Source organism: Diuraphis noxia, unplaced genomic scaffold (genome assembly GCF_037042655.1).
Source record: "Diuraphis noxia isolate RWA-SAM2 unplaced genomic scaffold, SU_Dnox_SAM2 contig0001, whole genome shotgun sequence".
NCBI lineage: Eukaryota > Metazoa > Arthropoda > Insecta > Hemiptera > Aphididae > Diuraphis > Diuraphis noxia.
In genome coordinates this window covers 47,795,770-47,822,489 of record NW_028301711.1, presented here as the reverse complement: position 1 = coordinate 47,822,489, position 26,720 = coordinate 47,795,770, and the positions used below count along the sequence as shown (strand labels likewise).

Here is a 26,720-nt window from a genome sequence, read left to right as displayed (position 1 = left end):
TTGGACATCGTTGGAAATCTTGTGGGATATATAACCTTAATCTGTTCAATTTTGAATCAATAGCAGATACAAGAAATTTTGGAAGATTTGGACTGTGTGGTTTAATTCCACCAGTCTAAACATTAAAACCTTTTTAGTTACAACCAATTAATATACGAGTACAATGCATATAATCAAATGGTAAAAAAAAAATGTTAAAAATGATCTGATACGAAATCAAAAACCTCTTACATTTTAATGAGTCCAATGAAACTAGTTGACGCGGATTGGTATTGATTTAAACAAAAATCGATAATTTATTTGATTGCATTGGTTAGATACCTATCGGACATCTGATACACAATACATTTTCAATGTTCATCTAGTGCTGGGTGTTGTACAGCATTCCTCCACGATCAGCGGTATTCCCAATTGTCTCCGGTGCTCAATAGATTATCTCGACAAAAGATGGTCCTCGCCAGCTGTGAAAAAAAATTGTGTATGTCAATATTTCGATGTTAGTGATATCAGAAGCTACTACAAACTTTTACTGCACTAAAGTATTGGGGCTATATTCATTAGTCAAGATAATATGGCCCAGAGTGCACTTATAATAATATTATTATCTAATGTATGTGCAACAATGTCAGACTTCCCATCCTCATAACAAGCGTAAACAATATGACTATGATTGAAGAATTTTAAGTATTTAAAAATGAATTGCTAGAAACTCACAAGGTATCTCATTGTATTTTCCATTGGAAATCGCTTGTAGTTTATTTGTCATCCTTGATCCACAAAAGTAGTTCTCGTTGTCCCAGTAAGAACCGTGTTAATATTTAGCTATAATGTGTCAAAACTGACCAGACAGAATACCAGCAAGACAATATGAAAGTTTGCCATTATTTAAATTTCTGATAACAATAAATATAAATATTATACAGGATTAGTTAGGAATAGATAATTTTAGCGTAATTTCATGAAGATATTATTTATTTTATAGGTATTAAAATGTATAAAGTTAAATCTTTTATTTTGTTAGATTAAACATTTAAGGGTTGAAATTAGAAATGACAACGATTTTATATATGAGAATGTCTGCTCACCATTTTTTTCTCTCTGGCCCACGCTCAACATAGACAAAACGTAGAATCATTTTTTTATGTTTTTAAGTAATCTTCAGTGAGTAAAATTACCCATTACAAAAAATAAAGAGAATAATATGTTTGAGGGAATGACATATCGATTTATCTAATTATTGTCTTAAAATAATTAAAAAATGTTTTTGTTTATTTTGAAACTTAATACAAAATCAAATAACATTAATTTTGTAAGAAATACCAAAGACTTTCGGGACTAACTTTCGTTTAATAACATACTCATACAAAACATAATATTAATAAGACAGAAACGTGTGTGTCTGGTGCGCGCACATTCTCGCTACTTCAGACATAAAACAAAAGTTGAACATAACCTCCAAAATAATATATTATATAATAACAAAACTAATGATAAATCATAATAATAATAATAATAATAGTGATAATAGCAATAATAATAATAATAATGATAATAATACTATCACAGCAGCTCGCCGCCCGTTCTGACCTATCCCATGGCTTAATGGACAGGCATGTCAGAAAGATAAACGTCGCATATACAGTGATGTAATGCGGAGTAAATCATGGTAAAAAAAATGAATTCATGGCATAAAATATAACATAACATAATCGTAATAATGGCTTACTTGAAAACGGCGGGAACGTGACGTGATCTGGAGTAAACTGCGTATTCATAGAGCATTTTGATTATCTTGCTGACTGCCATTCTATTTAGCCATGGCCTATCCTAGACTCAGAGATTAATACACAAATAATAATTGACTACATAATACAAATCAATACATAATCACCAATAATATATCAACACAGAATATAAACAATATTATTTATTAATTTATGTATATTATATAAATTATACATTATATACAACATCTAGTAACACAAAATGTCAGTACATTTTAATATTTCATAGCAATAATTATTCCTTTACAGTCCTACTCCAATTTTTTAAATTATCTGAACTCATTGCCCCTTCATATGGTATTTGAGTGTGTTGAAACCCCTCAATGTCTTTCACTATAAATCTATTATTTGATACGATTTTATACATCACATAATATGGACCCTTAAATCTGGCTGTTAATGTTTTATTAACTCCCACATTTACATCTGTGTTCTTTATCGTAACAAAATCTCCTTTTTTATACAATGTAGGTTTTTATATTTTCTATCATAGTATTTTTTATTATATGAGTGACTCTTTAAGATTTTATCTTCAGCCTCTCCTCATTTGTTCCAAACTCTTTTCTTCGCCTATTTCCAACAATAACCTTTTAAAACTATTCTCCACTGTGCACCCTTAATGCACTCCAAATAATAATTTAGACGGGGCTTCGCCCGCCGAAGCACTTGACATATTATTCAAGGCATACTCAACCTCACCAAGTACTTAGTCCGATATATTTAATGTCACAGTCTTTTTTGCTAGTATTGCAGTTATACGACGATTCAACCTTTCGACTTGTCTATTTGCCCTAGATGTTTCTGTTGCCACTTGCATTAAATCTAACCTTTGTTTGGGTTAGGAATTCTTTAAATGCATTGGATGTGAACGCTGACAAAAATAGTTATTATTATAAAGTCCAAACCATTCTTATAATCTCTCCTATTAACCAACGTAAAACATAATATCAATATCTTTGAAATGTCCAAGTTCAATAACAAAAGAAATAATAGAGAAAGTACACGATTTATTAAAATGAACATAATGATAATATGCTACATGCTATAAAAAAAAATAGTGTAATCTGAAAAAAAGTAATAATAAATGTTAGTCAATCAAATGAAACTAGTTGACAAGGATTTATATGAATCTAAAAATTTCGATAATTTATTAGTTGGATTGGTTAGGTACCTATAAGGCATCTGGAGCACAATACATCGTCAGTGTTCTTCTAGTGCAGGGCACCTCACAGCATTCATCGACGATTAGTGGCAATCCTAATTGTCTCCGATTCTCAATAGATAACTGCTCCTCGTCAACTACAAACAATAAATGTGCATGTCAATATTACTGTCTGAGATGTATAATGCTATAACAAATGTATATTGGCGCAATATTCATTATCCAAGAAAATATTGTCCAAAGTGCAATTATAATAATTTTACGACATATTACATCGAGTCATCTGTTTTTGACTTCCCAATCTCAGGACAAGCGTTAAAGAATTTTGGTCGATGAATCTTAAGAACTTTAAGTAGGTATTTAAAAATAGCTTCCTAAATACTCACCAGGTAGCTCATTATATCTTCCTTTGCAAATGATCTGCATTTCATCAGTCAAACTCGACCCACAAAAATAGTACTTGTTGTCCCAGTAAGGATCGTATTTTTGAGGACATGATAATCCGACCAGACAGAGTACCAGTAAGAAAATATGAAAGTTTTCCATTATTGAAAATCTGATAACAAAACAATATAAATGTGAAGTGTTGTACATAATTAGTTAAGGATTGGTGATTTTAATATATCATTCTCACTACTAACTCTGATTTATAGTTATTTTATTGGATTATACATTTGAGGGTTTTAAATTAGAAATGATTGTTTTTATACCATTTAATCAGCTTGGTTAATAATCAAAATATTATCTGAAGAGCATGCAATAATTTTAAATATATTTGATTTGGTGGATATTGTTACTAACATTGTTGGAAGTATAAGTATTTTATACTAATGTTAATAAATTACCAGTGAATAACAGTTTTTACCTTTATGTATCCATTTATGCTGTTTTTGTAAACTAAAATGTTTGCTATGTCTTATGATTAACAAATACTGCAGGTGTACATGAATAGTTTAGAATATCAGATAATGTTAATAAAATTTTTGATTTAATTTGCTGTTAATAAATTACTATTATAGATATTGGTAGCATTTTAAATTAGAGTTTAACCATAAAAAATGATTAAAAACAGTACTATATTGAAATTAAATATAATATTCTAATCTTATAAATAATAAAAGTTTTTTTTTTTTTTTTAATAAACACAACATGGCTTTTACATTTGCTTAATATAGAAACCTTTGCGTTTCTCCAAGAAATGACTTGCTTGTGTCACAGAATAGTATATCTCAAGTTATTAAAATCTCTCTTATAGGATGGATCTAACGTTTTATTTTTTTTTTTTTTTTTGTTATCTACAGTTAAACTTTGTTTTATTCAAAACTGAAACTACCACATATTTTTTTAATTGTATATTAAATAACTTTTTTATCGTAAGATTTTTTTAAAACTATTGTGCTTCAACTAACATACAAAATCAAACCAGTATTGAAAGAAAGAAGTATGTTAGTCACACTCTTAAAAGAGATTTTTTTCATATCTGAAGATATACCCTCATATACTGCATAAACTGCCAGCCGGTCACTTCTTCGCGACACAAGTTGTAATCTAGTACTATAACGTTTATGAGATTGTTGACCATTATAAAATTATATAAAAAGAAAAAGTTTATATTTCTTACTATATAACTTCTACCTTAAATTGTGCATTAATTTATTCTACTCATAGATGCGATATTAAACCACGATGTTTGATATTATGATTATTTATTTCCATAGCAAGTAATTTTAAAGAATTGTCTACACGTCAACAATTTACGAGCAATTCTCTTTCAAATAGTAGATGCATGATTGTATTATTAATGTATATGAACTATATGTTCCTCAATAGTAAAATACGCCGTCTAACGCGGAGTATAGATAGGGCAAACGGTACTTACGGAATATTGTGGAATAAATTATCAATTCCAATTATTGTATTTGTATAATTTGTAAAAAATTACTAAGACTTGAGCGAAAGAATGAAGGTGACTCGAAAACGTGTTTTTAACAACAGGTTCACAAATGCTATCTTAGAATATGTGAAACCATAATGGACGCTTGAAAACCGCGATTGGAGCTAAATACAATTTACTGATTTATTTTACATACGGTCACACTGAGCTACAGTTGTTTTTGTTTTCTCTAAGCTAACCGCTATATTAACAAAATATGAATCGTAACCGTAAAATTACCCACTTCGTCGTCGTTAAGACGTTAATCATTGTTATCAATTAATAAAATGTCAGATAAAACATTTGAATATAGATGTATCAAATTATTTTTATAATGTTACATTTTTATTTCTTGGGGCTTGGATGTAGTTGCAGTAAATATATACTAGTACACTTTTTAGACTAAATTTAGCAAAGTATACTTTTTATTCATATTATAGTTTATTACAGTGTTATTATAGCTATCTGATAATACCATGTATATTCATACTTATATTGTATAGGCACAATGTTGAGATTGATATGCCTCATCAAACAAAATAATCAATGGGTAATCAAATCAATATTCCCTATTTCCCTTCAAGACTACACATACGTTTTAAGTCGAAACATAGTATTATGTATATCGGATAAATTTGAAAAAGAAAAAAATTTCATATAAATAGTATGTAACATGAATTACAATTCTTGCACAACAACAAATATTTATACAATTATTACAGTGTAAAAATTATTAACTGACAACAAATTTAAAACAAAAAAAAACAATAAATAATAGTAAATGTTACAGAATCCGTGTCCTATTTATTATTATTGTGATTTTGATTTTTAGTAAATCAAATCTTTATGCTGTAAATGTTTTTGCATTCATTGTCTGATTTTATAGCATAATTTAACATTATGTTTTATGCAAAGTTCATAATAATATATTTTTGGCAATTTCAATTTCAGTTGTTTTTAATTTTCTCTTTGCTTTTTTAATTTTTCACCAACACTAAGATGCTATTTCTATTAACAGATGATATAATTAAAAATAACTATTTTAATTTTAGTTTACCAAGTACCAAAATGTATCATAATGATATATAGTAAAATTAGCTTTTAGCTAATTGAGTAATAATTTGAAGTAAAAATAGTTCATAACTACAAATATTTTTTAAGTGCTAATAATGTATTAAAATTAAAAAACTGAATTGGGACATTTTCAAATCCAGTTAAAAAATAAAATATGTTTAAAAATACAAAAATATAAAACAAATACTTTGAAAAGTGATCTAAATATATTATATCGAAATCTTTTATCTTTTGAAGTAAATTGATTGACCACATATTTTACAAGAGGTACCTAGTACAGAAATGTTTTCAGTATCACCAGTAATAAAACTATATTCCAAAAAATTATCGGAAGTTGCTGATGTTATAAAATCAAATAAATTCTTATTTGTGTTTTGTTCCAAACCACAGTCATTATTTTCAGAGAACTAGTTTAATTTAACAAACTCGTTTAATAGATTAGTAGAAATAATAAAGTTTTGATGCAGGGAAATTAATTAAATTTAACTCTACAAATACTTATGCCTGTCCGCATGAAAAAATAACAGTAACTTAACATTTATTGAAATAATAGTGAGAGTTATAAGAGTAATTTGGTTCTTTAAACATGATTTAATGGCCTTTAAATGGTTCATTAAACTTTATTGTACCAATAAATTAATCAATTTTTCATGTAACTGAGCATACACTTATTATTTTAGTTTAAAAAACATCATTCAATTAAATATAATTTATTTTCTGATTGCAGTCCTAACGGTTTTTGTATGTTATGTGTAAAATATTACATAATATGTAAAACAATATTTTTGTTTGACTAACACGAGAAAAATTATTATTTACCTGGTAGGTACTATACCTATTGTTTATTTTAAATGGCGTAGTAGTAGACAATCTACATTGTACTGGATGCCCAACTGCTTATGGCAGTTATTTTCCTTCTGGAACAACCAGCCTGCAACTGTTCACTTCCTATGTCATCATTATCTTCTGAACGTGACCAAGCTTTCGCTACTCTCCTAGCTTGTATTTCATTGGCTAAAAAAAAAATTTAATTATGTGAGTAACTTAATATCAATGAATAAAAATAAATAAATAATAATTAGAAATAGCAACAATGGAATAACTCACTAAAAGGCCCTTTAACTTTTTGTATGTTGTAGAGTATACCATCTCCATAGAACATTCAATAATCATTTTTGTTATTTGTGTAGGACTAAAAAATATTTTGGTTTGGTCATGCTTGGTAAAAGGAAACCAACACTTTCCATTACCATTGTTCCCAAGCAAAGACAACCATTCTAATGGCACTTGTTGAATCTCCTGTATGTCCAAGAATAATACAACAAACCAAGACCTAAAACCAATATAATGCTATGAATTTAGTTATGATGTTGGTTAACTTATTTCTATTATATATAAGTATTTAAAATACGTAATAATACACATCAATATGCATAATTTATTGACTTAATATTGTTACAATTGTTCCAATTTGGAATTGCATTAAGGATAAATAAGGAATAATATTTACCGAGTAGAACGATAGAATTTGTATTGTTCAGAGGTAAATTCATATTTTTTTTTTTTTTTTTTTTTATCGAATTTCCATAAATTAGTAATTTGTTTGCAAATAAAATATATTCTTCAGATATATTATCTGTCGTCATAATTATTATAGCAACACACAAGACTATAAAATGGCCGTAAACTTTTTTCTCTAAAACATTATGAAAAACTGCCATACCGGTGTATAAAATGCATTGTCTCAGTTCCGTTGCTTTCCAACGACTAACATCCTGCAATAGATGATTTCGGCTATTTTCATTTGGACATCGTTGGAAATCTTGTGGGATATATAACCTTAATCTGTTCAATTTTGAATCAATAGCAGATACAAGAAATTTTGGAAGATTTGGACTGTGTGGTTTAATTCCACCAGTCTAAACATTAAAACCTTTTTAGTTACAACCAATTAATATACGAGTACAATGCATATAATCAAATGGTAAAAAAAAAATGTTAAAAATGATCTGATACGAAATCAAAAACCTCTTACATTTTAATGAGTCCAATGAAACTAGTTGACGCGGATTGGTATTGATTTAAACAAAAATCGATAATTTATTTGATTGCATTGGTTAGATACCTATCGGACATCTGATACACAATACATTTTCAATGTTCATCTAGTGCTGGGTGTTGTACAGCATTCCTCCACGATCAGCGGTATTCCCAATTGTCTCCGGTGCTCAATAGATTATCTCGACAAAAGATGGTCCTCGCCAGCTGTGAAAAAAAATTGTGTATGTCAATATTTCGATGTTAGTGATATCAGAAGCTACTACAAACTTTTACTGCACTAAAGTATTGGGGCTATATTCATTAGTCAAGATAATATGGCCCAGAGTGCACTTATAATAATATTATTATCTAATGTATGTGCAACAATGTCAGACTTCCCATCCTCATAACAAGCGTAAACAATATGACTATGATTGAAGAATTTTAAGTATTTAAAAATGAATTGCTAGAAACTCACAAGGTATCTCATTGTATTTTCCATTGGAAATCGCTTGTAGTTTATTTGTCATCCTTGATCCACAAAAGTAGTTCTCGTTGTCCCAGTAAGAACCGTGTTAATATTTAGCTATAATGTGTCAAAACTGACCAGACAGAATACCAGCAAGACAATATGAAAGTTTGCCATTATTTAAATTTCTGATAACAATAAATATAAATATTATACAGGATTAGTTAGGAATAGATAATTTTAGCGTAATTTCATGAAGATATTATTTATTTTATAGGTATTAAAATGTATAAAGTTAAATCTTTTATTTTGTTAGATTAAACATTTAAGGGTTGAAATTAGAAATGACAACGATTTTATATATGAGAATGTCTGCTCACCATTTTTTTCTCTCTGGCCCACGCTCAACATAGACAAAACGTAGAATCATTTTTTTATGTTTTTAAGTAATCTTCAGTGAGTAAAATTACCCATTACAAAAAATAAAGAGAATAATATGTTTGAGGGAATGACATATCGATTTATCTAATTATTGTCTTAAAATAATTAAAAAATGTTTTTGTTTATTTTGAAACTTAATACAAAATCAAATAACATTAATTTTGTAAGAAATACCAAAGACTTTCGGGACTAACTTTCGTTTAATAACATACTCATACAAAACATAATATTAATAAGACAGAAACGTGTGTGTCTGGTGCGCGCACATTCTCGCTACTTCAGACATAAAACAAAAGTTGAACATAACCTCCAAAATAATATATTATATAATAACAAAACTAATGATAAATCATAATAATAATAATAATAATAGTGATAATAGCAATAATAATAATAATAATGATAATAATACTATCACAGCAGCTCGCCGCCCGTTCTGACCTATCCCATGGCTTAATGGACAGGCATGTCAGCAAGATAAACGTCGCATATACAGTGATGTAATGCGGAGTAAATTATGGGAAAAAAAAAAGAATTCATGGCATAAAATATAACATAACATAATCGTAATAATGGCTTACTTGAAAACGGCGGGAACGTGACGTGATCTGGAGTAAACTGCGTATTCATAGAGCATTTTGATTATCTTGCTGACTGCCATTCTATTTAGCCATGACCTATCCTAGACTCAGAGATTAATACACAAATAATAATTGACTACATAATACAAATTAATACATAATCACCAATAATATATCAACACAGAATATAAACAATATTATTTATTAATTTATGTATATTATATAAATTATACATTATATACAACATCTAGTAACACAAAATGTCAGTACATTTTAATATTTCATAGCAATAATTATTCCTTTACAGTCCTACTCCAATTTCTTATATTATCTGAACTCATTGCCCCTTCATATGGTATTTGAGTGTGTTGAAACCCCTCAATGTCTTTCACTATAAATCTATTATTTGATACGATTTTATACATCACATAATATGGACCCTTAAATCTGGCTGTTAATGTTTTATTAACTCCCACATTTACATCTGTGTTCTTTATCGTAACAAAATCTCCTTTTTTATACAATGTAGGTTTTTATATTTTCTATCATAGTATTTTTTATTATATGATTGACTCTTTAAGATTTTATCTTCAGCCTCTCCTCATTTGTTCCAAACTCTTTTCTTCGCCTATTTCCAACAATAACCTTTTAAAACTATTCTCCACTGTGCACCCTTAATGCACTCCAAATAATAATTTAGACGGGGCTTCGCCCGCCGAAGCACTTGACATATTATTCAAGGCATACTCAACCTCACCAAGTACTTAGTCCGATATATTTAATGTCACAGTCTTTTTTGCTAGTATTGCAGTTATACGACGATTCAACCTTTCGACTTGTCTATTTGCCCTAGATGTTTCTGTTGCCACTTGCATTAAATCTAACCTTTGTTTGGGTTAGGAATTCTTTAAATGCATTGGATGTGAACGCTGACAAAAATAGTTATTATTATAAAGTCCAAACCATTCTTATAATCTCTCCTATTAACCAACGTAAAACATAATATCAATATCTTTGAAATGTCCAAGTTCAATAACAAAAGAAATAATAGAGAAAGTACACGATTTATTAAAATGAACATAATGATAATATGCTACATGCTATAAAAAAAAAATAGTGTAATCTGAAAAAAAGTAATAATAAATGTTAGTCAATCAAATGAAACTAGTTGACAAGGATTTATATGAATCTAAAAATTTCGATAATTTATTAGTTGGATTGGTTAGGTACCTATAAGGCATCTGGAGCACAATACATCGTCAGTGTTCTTCTAGTGCAGGGCACCTCACAGCATTCATCGACGATTAGTGGCAATCCTAATTGTCTCCGATTCTCAATAGATAACTGCTCCTCGTCAACTACAAACAATAAATGTGCATGTCAATATTACTGTCTGAGATGTATAATGCTATAACAAATGTATATTGGCGCAATATTCATTATCCAAGAAAATATTGTCCAAAGTGCAATTATAATAATTTTACGACATATTACATCGAGTCATCTGTTTTTGACTTCCCAATCTCAGGACAAGCGTTAAAGAATTTTGGTCGATGAATCTTAAGAACTTTAAGTAGGTATTTAAAAATAGCTTCCTAAATACTCACCAGGTAGCTCATTATATCTTCCTTTGCAAATGATCTGCATTTCATCAGTCAAACTCGACCCACAAAAATAGTACTTGTTGTCCCAGTAAGGATCGTATTTTTGAGGACATGATAATCCGACCAGACAGAGTACCAGTAAGAAAATATGAAAGTTTTCCATTATTGAAAATCTGATAACAAAACAATATAAATGTGAAGTGTTGTACATAATTAGTTAAGGATTGGTGATTTTAATATATCATTCTCACTACTAACTCTGATTTATAGTTATTTTATTGGATTATACATTTGAGGGTTTTAAATTAGAAATGATTGTTTTTATACCATTTAATCAGCTTGGTTAATAATCAAAATATTATCTGAAGAGCATGCAATAATTTTAAATATATTTGATTTGGTGGATATTGTTACTAACATTGTTGGAAGTATAAGTATTTTATACTAATGTTAATAAATTACCAGTGAATAACAGTTTTTACCTTTATGTATCCATTTATGCTGTTTTTGTAAACTAAAATGTTTGCTATGTCTTATGATTAACAAATACTGCAGGTGTACATGAATAGTTTAGAATATCAGATAATGTTAATAAAATTTTTGATTTAATTTGCTGTTAATAAATTACTATTATAGATATTGGTAGCATTTTAAATTAGAGTTTAACCATAAAAAATGATTAAAAACAGTACTATATTGAAATTAAATATAATATTCTAATCTTATAAATAATAAAAGTTTTTTTTTTTTTTTAATAAACACAACATGGCTTTTACATTTGCTTAATATAGAAACCTTTGCGTTTCTCCAAGAAATGACTTGCTTGTGTCACAGAATAGTATATCTCAAGTTATTAAAATCTCTCTTATAGGATGGATCTAACGTTTTATTTTATTTTTTTTTTTTGTTATCTACAGTTAAACTTTGTTTTATTCAAAACTGAAACTACCACATATTTTTTTAATTGTATATTAAATAACTTTTTTATCGTAAGATTTTTTTAAAACTATTGTGCTTCAACTAACATACAAAATCAAACCAGTATTGAAAGAAAGAAGTATGTTAGTCACACTCTTAAAAGAGATTTTTTTCATATCTGAAGATATACCCTCATATACTGCATAAACTGCCAGCCGGTCACTTCTTCGCGACACAAGTTGTAATCTAGTACTATAACGTTTATGAGATTGTTGACCATTATAAAATTATATAAAAAGAAAAAGTTTATATTTCTTACTATATAACTTCTACCTTAAATTGTGCATTAATTTATTCTACTCATAGATGCGATATTAAACCACGATGTTTGATATTATGATTATTTATTTCCATAGCAAGTAATTTTAAAGAATTGTCTACACGTCAACAATTTACGAGCAATTCTCTTTCAAATAGTAGATGCATGATTGTATTATTAATGTATATGAACTATATGTTCCTCAATAGTAAAATACGCCGTCTAACGCGGAGTATAGATAGGGCAAACGGTACTTACGGAATATTGTGGAATAAATTATCAATTCCAATTATTGTATTTGTATAATTTGTAAAAAATTACTAAGACTTGAGCGAAAGAATGAAGGTGACTCGAAAACGTGTTTTTAACAACAGGTTCACAAATGCTATCTTAGAATATGTGAAACCATAATGGACGCTTGAAAACCGCGATTGGAGCTAAATACAATTTACTGATTTATTTTACATACGGTCACACTGAGCTACAGTTGTTTTTGTTTTCTCTAAGCTAACCGCTATATTAACAAAATATGAATCGTAACCGTAAAATTACCCACTTCGTCGTCGTTAAGACGTTAATCATTGTTATCAATTAATAAAATGTCAGATAAAACATTTGAATATAGATGTATCAAATTATTTTTATAATGTTACATTTTTATTTCTTGGGGCTTGGATGTAGTTGCAGTAAATATATACTAGTACACTTTTTAGACTAAATTTAGCAAAGTATACTTTTTATTCATATTATAGTTTATTACAGTGTTATTATAGCTATCTGATAATACCATGTATATTCATACTTATATTGTATAGGCACAATGTTGAGATTGATATGCCTCATCAAACAAAATAATCAATGGGTAATCAAATCAATATTCCCTATTTCCCTTCAAGACTACACATACGTTTTAAGTCGAAACATAGTATTATGTATATCGGATAAATTTGAAAAAGAAAAAAATTTCATATAAATAGTATGTAACATGAATTACAATTCTTGCACAACAACAAATATTTATACAATTATTACAGTGTAAAAATTATTAACTGACAACAAATTTAAAACAAAAAAAAACAATAAATAATAGTAAATGTTACAGAATCCGTGTCCTATTTATTATTATTGTGATTTTGATTTTTAGTAAATCAAATCTTTATGCTGTAAATGTTTTTGCATTCATTGTCTGATTTTATAGCATAATTTAACATTATGTTTTATGCAAAGTTCATAATAATATATTTTTGGCAATTTCAATTTCAGTTGTTTTTAATTTTCTCTTTGCTTTTTTAATTTTTCACCAACACTAAGATGCTATTTCTATTAACAGATGATATAATTAAAAATAACTATTTTAATTTTAGTTTACCAAGTACCAAAATGTATCATAATGATATATAGTAAAATTAGCTTTTAGCTAATTGAGTAATAATTTGAAGTAAAAATAGTTCATAACTACAAATATTTTTTAAGTGCTAATAATGTATTAAAATTAAAAAACTGAATTGGGACATTTTCAAATCCAGTTAAAAAATAAAATATGTTTAAAAATACAAAAATATAAAACAAATACTTTGAAAAGTGATCTAAATATATTATATCGAAATCTTTTATCTTTTGAAGTAAATTGATTGACCACATATTTTACAAGAGGTACCTAGTACAGAAATGTTTTCAGTATCACCAGTAATAAAACTATATTCCAAAAAATTATCGGAAGTTGCTGATGTTATAAAATCAAATAAATTCTTATTTGTGTTTTGTTCCAAACCACAGTCATTATTGTCAGAGAACTAGTTTAATTTAACAAACTCGTTTAATAGATTAGTAGAAATAATAAAGTTTTGATGCAGGGAAATTAATTAAATTTAACTCTACAAATACTTATGCCTGTCCGCATGAAAAAATAACAGTAACTTAACATTTATTGAAATAATAGTGAGAGTTATAAGAGTAATTTGGTTCTTTAAACATGATTTAATGGCCTTTAAATGGTTCATTAAACTTTATTGTACCAATAAATTAATCAATTTTTCATGTAACTGAGCATACACTTATTATTTTAGTTTAAAAAACATCATTCAATTAAATATAATTTATTTTCTGATTGCAGTCCTAACGGTTTTTGTATGTTATGTGTAAAATATTACATAATATGTAAAACAATATTTTTGTTTGACTAACACGAGAAAAATTATTATTTACCTGGTAGGTACTATACCTATTGTTTATTTTAAATGGCGTAGTAGTAGACAATCTACATTGTACTGGATGCCCAACTGCTTATGGCAGTTATTTTCCTTCTGGAACAACCAGCCTGCAACTGTTCACTTCCTATGTCATCATTATCTTCTGAACGTGACCAAGCTTTCGCTACTCTCCTAGCTTGTATTTCATTGGCTAAAAAAAAAATTTAATTATGTGAGTAACTTAATATCAATGAATAAAAATAAATAAATAATAATTAGAAATAGCAACAATGGAATAACTCACTAAAAGGCCCTTTAACTTTTTGTATGTTGTAGAGTATACCATCTCCATAGAACATTCAATAATCATTTTTGTTATTTGTGTAGGACTAAAAAATATTTTGGTTTGGTCATGCTTGGTAAAAGGAAACCAACACTTTCCATTACCATTGTTCCCAAGCAAAGACAACCATTCTAATGGCACTTGTTGAATCTCCTGTATGTCCAAGAATAATACAACAAACCAAGACCTAAAACCAATATAATGCTATGAATTTAGTTATGATGTTGGTTAACTTATTTCTATTATATATAAGTATTTAAAATACGTAATAATACACATCAATATGCATAATTTATTGACTTAATATTGTTACAATTGTTCCAATTTGGAATTGCATTAAGGATAAATAAGGAATAATATTTACCGAGTAGAACGATAGAATTTGTATTGTTCAGAGGTAAATTCATATTTTTTTTTTTTTTTTTTTTTATCGAATTTCCATAAATTAGTAATTTGTTTGCAAATAAAATATATTCTTCAGATATATTATCTGTCGTCATAATTATTATAGCAACACACAAGACTATAAAATGGCCGTAAACTTTTTTCTCTAAAACATTATGAAAAACTGCCATACCGGTGTATAAAATGCATTGTCTCAGTTCCGTTGCTTTCCAACGACTAACATCCTGCAATAGATGATTTCGGCTATTTTCATTTGGACATCGTTGGAAATCTTGTGGGATATATAACCTTAATCTGTACAATTTTGAATCAATAGCAGATACAAGAAATTTTGGAAGATTTGGACTGTGTGGTTTAATTCCACCAGTCTAAACATTAAAACCTTTTTAGTTACAACCAATTAATATACGAGTACAATGCATATAATCAAATGGTAAAAAAATAATGTTAAAAATGATCTGATACGAAATCAAAAACCTCTTACATTTTAATGAGTCCAATGAAACTAGTTGACGCGGATTGGTATTGATTTAAACAATAATCGATAATTTATTTGATTGCATTGGTTAGATACCTATCGGACATCTGATACACAATACATTTTCAATGTTCATCTAGTGCTGGGTGTTGTACAGCATTCCTCCACGATCAGCGGTATTCCCAATTGTCTCCGGTGCTCAATAGATTATCTCGACAAAAGATGGTCCTCGCCAGCTGTGAAAAAAAATTGTGTATGTCAATATTTCGATGTTAGTGATATCAGAAGCTACTACAAACTTTTACTGCACTAAAGTATTGGGGCTATATTCATTAGTCAAGATAATATGGCCCAGAGTGCACTTATAATAATATTATTATCTAATGTATGTGCAACAATGTCAGACTTCCCATCCTCATAACAAGCGTAAACAATATGACTATGATTGAAGAATTTTAAGTATTTAAAAATGAATTGCTAGAAACTCACAAGGTATCTCATTGTATTTTCCATTGGAAATCGCTTGTAGTTTATTTGTCATCCTTGATCCACAAAAGTAGTTCTCGTTGTCCCAGTAAGAACCGTGTTAATATTTAGCTATAATGTGTCAAAACTGACCAGACAGAATACCAGCAAGACAATATGAAAGTTTGCCATTATTTAAATTTCTGATAACAATAAATATAAATATTATACAGGATTAGTTAGGAATAGATAATTTTAGCGTAATTTCATGAAAATATTATTTATTTTATAGGTATTAAAATGTATAAAGTTAAATCTTTTATTTTGTTAGATTAAACATTTAAGGGTTGAAATTAGAAATGACAACGATTTTATATATGAGAATGTCTGCTCACCATTTTTTTCTCTCTGGCCCACGCTCAACATAGACAAAACGTAGAATCATTTTTTTATGTTTTTAAGTAATCTTCAGTGAGTAAAATTACCCATTACAAAAAATAAAGAGAATAATATGTTTGAGGGAATGACATATCGATTTATCTAATTATTGTCTTAAAATAATTAAAAAATGTTTTTGTTTATTTTGAAACTTAATACAAAATCAAATAACATTAATTTTGTAAGAAATACCAAAGACTTTCGGGACTAACTTTCGTTTAATAACATACTCATACAAAACATAATATTAATAAGACAGAAACGTGTGTGTCTGGTGCGCGCACATTCTCGCTACTTCAGACATAAAACAAAAGTTGAACATAACCTCCAAAATAATATATTATATAATAACAAAACTAATGATAAATCATAATAATAATAATAATAATAGTGATAATAGCAATAATAATAATAATAATGATAATAATACTATCACAGCAGCTCGCCGCCCGTTCTGACCTATCCCATGGCTTAATGGACAGGCATGTCAGCAAGATAAACGTCGCATATACAGTGATGTAATGCGGAGTAAATCATGGTAAAAAAAATGAATTCATGGCATAAAATATAACATAACATAATCGTAATAATGGCTTACTTGAAAACGGCGGGAACGTGACGTGATCTGGAGTAAACTGCGTATTCATAGAGCATTTTGATTATCTTGCTGACTGCCATTCTATTTAGCCATGACCTATCCTAGACTCAGAGATTAATACACAAATAATAATTGACTACATAATACAAATCAATACATAATCACCAATAATATATCAACACAGAATATAAACAATATTATTTATTAATTTATGTATATTATATAAATTATACATTATATACAACATCTAGTAACACAAAATGTCAGTACATTTTAATATTTCATAGCAATAATTATTCCTTTACAGTCCTACTCCAATTTCTTAAATTATCTGAACTCATTGCCCCTTCATATGGTATTTGAGTGTGTTGAAACCCCTCAATGTCTTTCACTATAAATCTATTATTTGATACGATTTTATACATCACATAATATGGACCCTTAAATCTGGCTGTTAATGTTTTATTAACTCCCACATTTACATCTGTGTTCTTTATCGTAACAAAATCTCCTTTTTTATACAATGTAGGTTTTTATATTTTCTATCATAGTATTTTTTATTATATGATTGACTCTTTAAGATTTTATCTTCAGCCTCTCCTCATTTGTTCCAAACTCTTTTCTTCGCCTATTTCCAACAATAACCTTTTAAAACTATTCTCCACTGTGCACCCTTAATGCACTCCAAATAATAATTTAGACGGGGCTTCGCCCGCCGAAGCACTTGACATATTATTCAAGGCATACTCAACCTCACCAAGTACTTAGTCCGATATATTTAATGTCACAGTCTTTTTTGCTAGTATTGCAGTTATACGACGATTCAACCTTTCGACTTGTCTATTTGCCCTAGATGTTTCTGTTGCCACTTGCATTAAATCTAACCTTTGTTTGGGTTAGGAATTCTTTAAATGCATTGGATGTGAACGCTGACAAAAATAGTTATTATTATAAAGTCCAAACCATTCTTATAATCTCTCCTATTAACCAACGTAAAACATAATATCAATATCTTTGAAATGTCCAAGTTCAATAACAAAAGAAATAATAGAGAAAGTACACGATTTATTAAAATGAACATAATGATAATATGCTACATGCTATAAAAAAAAATAGTGTAATCTGAAAAAAAGTAATAATAAATGTTAGTCAATCAAATGAAACTAGTTGACAAGGATTTATATGAATCTAAAAATTTCGATAATTTATTAGTTGGATTGGTTAGGTACCTATAAGGCATCTGGAGCACAATACATCGTCAGTGTTCTTCTAGTGCAGGGCACCTCATCACAGCTTTCATCTCTTTAATCTTTGAATTGAGTTTTTTTGACTTCCCAATCTCAGGACAAGCGTCAAAGATTTTGTTCGATGAATCTTAATAACATTAAGTAGGTTTCACTCCAGAAAGGACATGCAATAACAGTGTGCTCTGGGTCATCTAGGATTGCGCTCTGCCCCTTTTCCATATATAGCTTTGAAAACATACATGCCCTGTGAGGCCCTGGGCTATATGAAATTGCTATGTTATGCACTTGTAAGACGGAGACAACACATGCGGGTATAACGTCCTCTTAAATTTAAAATTAAAAAAATAAGCGGGTAAGTCGTATATGTCGCTCTGCTGTACAGTAGGTTACAAGTGGGTTACTGTAATGGATGGAATTAAATTTGAATCCAATGATATTATATCATTGTATACAAAAAACGATTCTGAGCGAAGTTGGTTTATCTGTCTAGGATATACGAGTATTATAGATTATTAAAAATTTTCAAATCTTAGTTTTAAAAAGAAAATTTTTATGAATTTCTAGTTTGAAATAATTTGCGAATTTTCGTGATTTTTACATATGTTGTCAAAATTCAAACTTTGAATGCTTATAAAAAAAAATTGTGACTATATATTTCTTTTATTTTTCAATTGCTATTGTAAGAATTTATAATGAGCCTTGTATTAAATTTTCAAATCTTAGATATAAAAGGAAAATTTTTTATGAATTTCTAGCATAAAATAATTTACGAATTTTCGTGATTTTTACATAATATGTTGTAAAAATTCAAACTTTGAATGCTTATAAAAAAAAAATTGTGACTATATATTTCTTTTATTTTTCAACTTCTATTGTAAAAAAAAATATGTTAGGAGCCTTGTATTAAATTTTCAAATCTTAGAATTAAAAAGGAAAACTTTTATGAATTTCTATCTAAGATAATTTGAACATTGCCGTAATTTTTACGTATTTAGTCAAAATTTGAACTTTAAATGCTTATAAAAAAAAATTGTGCCTACGAATTTTTAATATTTTTTAATTTCTATTGTTACAATGTGTTAGAAGCCTTGTATTAAATTTTCAAGCTTTTCTACCGAACAAATAAATTTTTATCGATATTTATAGAAAAAAAAACTAATAAAGTTGAAAAATTAAAATGTCAGTAAACAGCTCAAAACAAATCTAAATATTTTGAAAATTTTATCAAATATATAACACGCCTATATAAACATTCAGTCAAAATTTCAAGTATCTGTGGTAATTTGTTTTAGAGTTACACCAAAATAAGGAAATCGCTAAAAGTGAAAATCCAATGTTGTAAAAATTTAAATTTTAAATGCTCATAAAAATTTAATTTGAATTTCAGGTGGAATTTTTATTTGTGATAAAGATTGAAAAACTTGTAAGGAATCTTGTATTAAATTTTTAAATCTTAGATTTAAAAAGAAAATTTTTTATGAATTTCTAGCTTAAAATAATTTGTGAATTTTCGTGATTTTTACGTATTTTGTCAAAATTCAAAATTTGAATGCTTATAAAAAAAAAATTGTGACTGAATTTATTTTATTTTTCAACAGCTATTGTAACAATATGTTAAGAGCCTTGTATTAAATTTTCAAGCTTTTCTGCCTAACAAATAAATTTTTATCGATATTAATTTAAAAAAAACTAATAATGATCGAAAATTTGAAATGCCTATGAATAGTTCAACTTAAGTCGAAATTTTTTGAAAATTGCATGGTGGATAGAATATACTTATATAAACATTAGGTGAAAATTTCATGTATCTATGTTCATTTGTTTGAAAGTTACATCAAAAACCAAAATCGATTTTGTCGAAAAATGAGTGTGCGTAAAATTTCACGTTTTTCCCTTAATTTTTAGTTTGTTTTTCTCAATTATTTAGAAAAGTATTAAGATTTTTTTACTTTTGACACCCCAAAGTACCAACTAGATTCACTTTCTGATCGAACGAGGTACTGAAGTCAAAAATCGAAGCATTTTTACTGCCCCAAAACGTGATGACCGACACAAAAAAAAAAAAAAAAATCAAAAAAATCACACATCATGGTAAAATCAATACATTCATCGCTCCACTCAGAATCTAAAAGTCAGAGTGTCAGCCAGTGCAATTTAATGTTTGTACTGTTTGTAGGTATACACACTTATAGTAAACATTATTGATTTAATAAATTTGAAATTCTTGGTTCCATACATTTTAATTAATTTAATCAAAATATCATTGAATAAATAATAATTTGATTGAAATTATAAAAAATTGGTTAATAATAAATAAAATATATTTGTTGATTCGTATTTCGTATAGTATTTTTTCGTTCAGTGTACGGAAATTTATTCTATAATTTGATATACCTTCTAAACATACAATACAATTATAAACCTACCTAGTTTCTAAATCATATATACCAACTATTATGTGTAGCTATGGAGTATGTACCTACGTATTCTTTTAATTAATTAGGTATGTTATGTTGCGTCTTGCATACAAATTGGTAAGGTATATCCAAATGTAAGTAATCTAAACTTTTGATAATACTAGTAAGTTAATAGTTAGTACCAATAGTACGAGTACCTACTTACAACTTTACAAGTGTAAATTGTCTTTCCACTCAAAATTTAACACATATTTTTTTTATTTTTATAAACACCATCCATCACTATATAATTGTATAGATGCTCTATAAAATATTCAAGTTGATACATATATAATATATATATTTATATGATATACATATTAACAGTGCAGAAGAAAGGTTAAAAAAATATATAAAAAAGAAATAATGCGACAACGCAAAATACAAATTTTATATTATACAATATACTATCAATAACCAATGATATTATTATATTATGAATAAATGCTCTTCAATGGTTTCGTAGTAAAATATTAAAATTAATAATTATCCAGGCACGTCGCCAAAGGGGGGGCCTTAGGGGGGCTGGCCCCCTAAGAAATGTCAGTGACCCCGGACTGGCCCCCTTGATTTTTATTTTTAAATATTATGGTGTGTTATATAATTGTCCCAAGCCGGTTAAATCCTAATCGTATATTATATGGTACTCCATAATATAGTAAAGTTAACGATCGTATAACAAAAATTAAATTCCGAAATTTTATAAATATTCATCAATAATACAAGATAGACGATAAGACGTCTATTAATAAATTGAAATCTAGGAATGCCAAATACGGGTATCGAACGCACATTTGATAAACACAACTACAGACAATACTATATATAATAGTGGACCAATTCGGTAATCGTATTAATACATACCTAACAAAATGATATGTCCCAATATAATATTATGGCACACTTAGAGTTAGATTGTAAATCAATCACTCTACAATAATTTTCGAGTCAAAACACCTATTATCGAACTGAAAGCTTATAATGTTTACAAGGGCATCTCATCGGGGATTTTCATTATGTTGATTATACTGTTCGATATTACATATTTTATAAAATACGTTTATTTTTGATTTTTTAAATGGCTGTATCGAGTGTATCGTTTTATATGTTTTTACAGTACTGTAATGATATGCTTACACATCATGATTGTATGTTGTTTAAATATTCAATAAAATAAATAACAGTCAAGTTGTCGCACGCAGATAACAGTTAAAATCCAACAAAAAAAAAACACCATTGTCCACTGATGAAAGGAACGATTTGTATTATTTAATCACATGGGGACTTATACGTAGTTGTGACTATCTGGCACAACACGTGTGAGCTATTTCGTATGCCACCAGAGCAGGGGATGGTCCAATGAGGATCTCCGTTGCCAAAGACAATACTAAGTGTTTGGAAACGCAGAGGCCTTTGGTGGAGCCACCTACAACCCTGGCTGGCTGGACCACGTCGTCTCCTTCCATCAGTGCATGAGCACCACTCTCAAGTGCATGAGTACCATCCAAAACTAAAACAACTTCAAGAGTGCAGGAGCACCTAAAAACTTTTCAACACCAGACATTGCGAGCGACAGCTGGACCGTTTCTTTTTTAAAATCGAAATTTAACAGTGTTGTTTTTCTTTAGCCTGAGTGTTTAATAAAAAAAAACCTTTATTTATTTTATTACGTAAACTGCATATCAAAGACAGCTGCGAATAAGGTAAGGTGCATGCGCATCAATATTCATATATTTATATAACTTCATATATTATATTGTATTTATTAGATTTTTATAATTTAATAATTAATATTTTATTACTACGGTGTACTTGATCGTTCTCGAATCACGACCTCGAGAACCCTCCGACGATCAGGAGGAAGGTAATAGCGCAATTTTAATATTTATATCTGGTAGCTTATTATCCAGCTCTTATAAGAGTAGAGAACAATACAGATACTTTAGTGTAACTCAATAAATCAACCAAACACCATTATTATTTCTAATATCCTCATATCTTCTACTAGTAATATATAACCATTGGCTTAACCATCAACTTAAATATTTTAGTTATATTATTATTTATTTTGGAATTTTATTCATATTATTTTAAATTCTTTTCTTTTATTTTTGCGTTATTACAGTACTGCTATAGCAGTATTATTTAAAAGTGTCCACTGTCATCACCAATCAAAAATACTGCTATAGTAGTACTTTTTCGTGACTGTCCGTCAATGTGTTTTAAACTAAATATTTTATAAACCCCCGATGAGATGCCCTACAAAATATTGTTGTATTCTTTTTTGATAATACCTAGCCAATAGGTGTCTTAGCTCTAAAACCACTCAAAACCAAGTAGTTTTAAATTTAAACGAACAAGTTTTTGATTCCGAAAAATGACAGTGCGACGTTTTAATGTACAGCTACAAATGAAAGAAGATTGACGAATTTCATGGTATCTGAATTTTTGAAAAATTATGTTTTAAGAATAAACGACAAAATATCAAATCAATTAGAGTAAATAATAATTTTTTAAATTTTTATTTTTATTTTTATTTTCATTTTTGATTATTCGATCTCTTCGATCTCTTAAATTAGTTTTTAATAATAATAATATTTTCAATTTTAAAATTGGTTTTTTCTTTATTTTTAGGTACAATACTGTAAGAGTCTCTAAATACTTATATTGAATATATTATAATATGAACGCCATAAACATTTAATAATACGCCCAAACTACAGACACTATCCATCATGAAGTTACGCCACCCATATGCGCCCTCAGTGGGGGGGGGGCAAACTGGGGCATTTGCCCCCTTGGCTTTTTCAGAATATTATTTTTAATTTAATGTTTTAAGATAAATTACTATATGTATACGAGTATAATAAAAAAGGTTATTATTTTAAAACACCTAGTAAAATTATAATATTTATCCTCAAATCCTAACATTGCCCCCCCCCCCCCTCTAGAAAAATGTTTGCGAGCGCCTATGACGCCACCGATAAAATACGTACCTATAAGCTGTTATAACACGTATTAAACCTAATTAAACGATAAACATTAAACGAATAGGTTATATCGTATCGTATCGTTATCGTTTCGATATTTCAATATCGTATATTATATAGTACCTATATTGAAGCCAGAAGGTATATACAATAAATTGCCACAGTTTGTTCATGTAATGTATCTTATCGGGTGTCGCAGATTGTAGTAGGTATATAGTGTTAAATTTATTTTTGCCGCATTTTTCAAATCGATTTTTTTGGAAAAGATTAATTTTACTGAAGTTTACAAACAGCCAAAAAACCAAGAGGTTCAAAACAAAATCGTTCTTTTTCGGATTCGGACTTCGGGATAGACGGTGAAGGTAAATACAGTTTTTTTGGCTGTGAAAGCGCTTATATAATAGATCGTCACTGTAAAGAATATTCGCTAGAACTCTCTTTTGCCGTTATGCGAAAAAATGTTATTGCCCAAAGTGCGTTTTCACCGTCAGTTACGTAGTACCCTCACCAGACTAAATTTTTTTGATGAATTTTATCAGTAATACAATGGTTGCAAATAATTCGTTTATATTCCTACTCAGTTACACGTAATAAATCTTTCAATTTTGTTTTATGTTTTCAGGTCACTGTTGTTTTTAGGAAAGTGACGTCTTTGATCGTCATGAATAAAAACGTATTTTTCACGACCACGACATCACTGATGAGCAATTTGTCTTTTATCCGACCGCGGTAACTCATAAATACCGTGGTAACGAATCGCAGCCTCGTCGCGGTATGAGGTATCTCGACACTGCGTCGTATTCACCACTAACATCGCCATTTTAATTCATTTTTCGTTACGTATGTCCACCACGCTCGAAGAAAAATTATTTTGTCAATGGAAAAATCAGTGAACTCAAAACGTTAATAAATCGTCGGAATGGCGACGGCGGATAGCATGCAAAAAGATGAAAGCTGCCCCGTAGTAGTTGCCCAGGTAAAACTTAAAATATAATCTGTTTGTAAGCGCTTCCCAGCTCCCATAAGACCTATAAAGGATAAAGAGACAATTTTCCGATCACTTGCTCGAATTTCTGATGTGTTTAGGCGTGACGTTTGTTCGGGAATTGGATACGAAAAAGAATTGTATATTATTGATCTGCGTGAACGTTATAAAAGTTTCTATTTATGGAAACATATTAAGGCAACGATGTGTTTTATCGCGTAATTACAGAAACAGTTTTATTTTTCTCATTTCCAAACAAAATAATAGTCATAAACTCATAATTATTAATAAATCGCTTAACATTTCGAATTCGATTTTGTTATATAGGAAAGCGATAGCAGAGATGGAATCCACGAGTTGCACATGATGCTCAATTCAATTAGCGCTAATCTGGACCAACTTGCCGAAAACTGTTGTACCGTTAATGGTGAGAATTTACTGCAAATAGTTGTGGAAAATGACAGGTGGTAAACGGTGGGCACATAAAAACCACTATTATAAGTTAGAACAATAGTTAACCTGGTTACGTAAATGCTTTTTACTAATATTTAAAATGTATTTTAAAATATATATATATTATAATTTATATACATACATTATACTTATAAGTTACCTATAAGTTATACACGTCACGTCGCAATGTGTTTGTTAACACGCATTTAGGTACTTATTTTACCTAAGTCAAGATAATAGAAAAGGAACTCTAGAGTTTCTCGATTATTAATTTCCGATTTTAATCGAAAACTTTTTGATCGGCCTTTTTTTAAAATTATTATTCAATACAATCTATAATCAAACATTATACAATTTATATAGTTTATCCTCCTATAAACAAAGCTCGAGTTGGAGGTTGAGAGTTATTTTGGTGAATTTAATTATTTTACTGATAAGTAATATTATTTAATTAAATATATAATAAAAATGAGCAAATTTATATATAGAATTATTTAACATTTAAATATACAAAAAAAAGTTCTTTCTTCGTTAACAGCTTAAAAAATGTCATATGTGAAATACCCTTTAACAATTGAACTACCTTTTATAAGGGTAATATAGATTAACTATAAATGTCTTCCAAGTTGTAAGTAATCTATTGGTATGACTTTTATTGAAAATGGTTTGGATATTTTTGAGTCAATTAATTTCGAATTGATCAACTTAAATTTTAACTGTGTGTTATAACTATTATACCTTTACTGGTCTCCTATAAGGGACATTATATCTAGCTAAGAAATATATGGTATTTTTTTTCAATTTCAGATAGAATAAATCAACTGGAAATGGAATGCATTGATTTATTACAACCTTTAGGTGATATTATTTCATTAGAAAGAGAACTAAAACGATTAAGCGAAGTTGAAACAAACTATACAAAACTCTTAGAAAATTACAAAAATAATATTAATCCACCAGAACCCATTTAAATTAAATAACACCTGTGATAACTTTTAAATTAATCATGTTTATTTTAAATTAAGTTTTCAGTGTATATATTATATAATTTGTAAATCATAAAATTTAATTAAGCTTGATTTCATTTTAAGATGGATCCCTATAAGTGCTTTTTTTTACCATTTTGCATTTCAAGTAAATATATGTTCAGACAAATATGAAATATTTCTTAAATATTATATAAAAATCCTGGTGTATTAAGTACTTGGCAGTTGACATACCTACAACCTAAGATTGCTTAAAAGAACGCCACACATTCATTGTAAATTTGTAAATAAACTAGTTCACGCTTTATGCGTACAGCTTCCTTTGAAATAATCGCAATAAAAATATTACAGATTTAACTTTA

General features: G+C 28.4%; 3 protein-coding genes across 3 annotated transcripts in view; 1 reads left to right on the top strand and 2 right to left on the bottom strand.

Annotated features, from left to right (window-relative positions):
* The window catches only part of LOC149060787 (uncharacterized), a 40,006-nt gene extending 13,500 nt beyond the window's left edge, over positions 1-26,506 (top strand). The window contains exons 3-5 of the mRNA XM_089217956.1: positions 24,557-24,910; positions 25,247-25,346; positions 26,180-26,506. Of these exons, the coding sequence (XP_089074082.1) occupies positions 24,854-24,910; positions 25,247-25,346; positions 26,180-26,343 (321 nt within the window). The 5' untranslated portion in view covers positions 24,557-24,853 and the 3' untranslated portion in view covers positions 26,344-26,506. The remainder of the gene's footprint in view (positions 1-24,556; positions 24,911-25,246; positions 25,347-26,179) is intronic.
* Positions 2,825-6,956, bottom strand: LOC149060789 (insulin-like growth factor). Its single transcript, XM_089217475.1, has 3 exons — positions 6,789-6,956; positions 3,333-3,502; positions 2,825-3,083 (listed from the first exon to the last, which is right to left on the bottom strand). The coding sequence occupies exons 2-3, from the start codon at positions 3,490-3,492 to the stop codon at positions 2,956-2,958; spliced, it is 288 nt and encodes a 95-aa protein (XP_089073601.1). The 5' UTR covers positions 3,493-3,502; positions 6,789-6,956; the 3' UTR covers positions 2,825-2,955.
* LOC149060788 (insulin-like growth factor) lies at positions 10,687-14,714 on the bottom strand. The gene is made up of 3 exons (XM_089217802.1): positions 14,547-14,714; positions 11,092-11,261; positions 10,687-10,842 (listed from the first exon to the last, which is right to left on the bottom strand). Exons 2-3 carry the CDS (start codon positions 11,249-11,251, stop codon positions 10,715-10,717), a joined length of 288 nt encoding a protein of 95 aa, XP_089073928.1. The 5' UTR covers positions 11,252-11,261; positions 14,547-14,714; the 3' UTR covers positions 10,687-10,714.
* Positions 26,507-26,720: the final 214 nt, after the last annotated feature.

Excerpts from the sequence above, each read along its gene's own strand:
- LOC149060789 (XM_089217475.1), bottom strand. The coding sequence starts at position 3,492 with ATGGAAAACTTTCATATTTTCTTACTGGTACTCTGTCTGGTCGGATTA. Across the intron at positions 3,084-3,332 it reads AAGATATAATGAGCTACCTG|TTGACGAGGAGCAGTTATCT; the intron begins GTGAGTATTTAG and ends TATTGTTTGTAG.
- LOC149060788 (XM_089217802.1), bottom strand. The coding sequence starts at position 11,251 with ATGGAAAACTTTCATATTTTCTTACTGGTACTCTGTCTGGTCGGATTA. Across the intron at positions 10,843-11,091 it reads AAGATATAATGAGCTACCTG|TTGACGAGGAGCAGTTATCT; the intron begins GTGAGTATTTAG and ends TATTGTTTGTAG.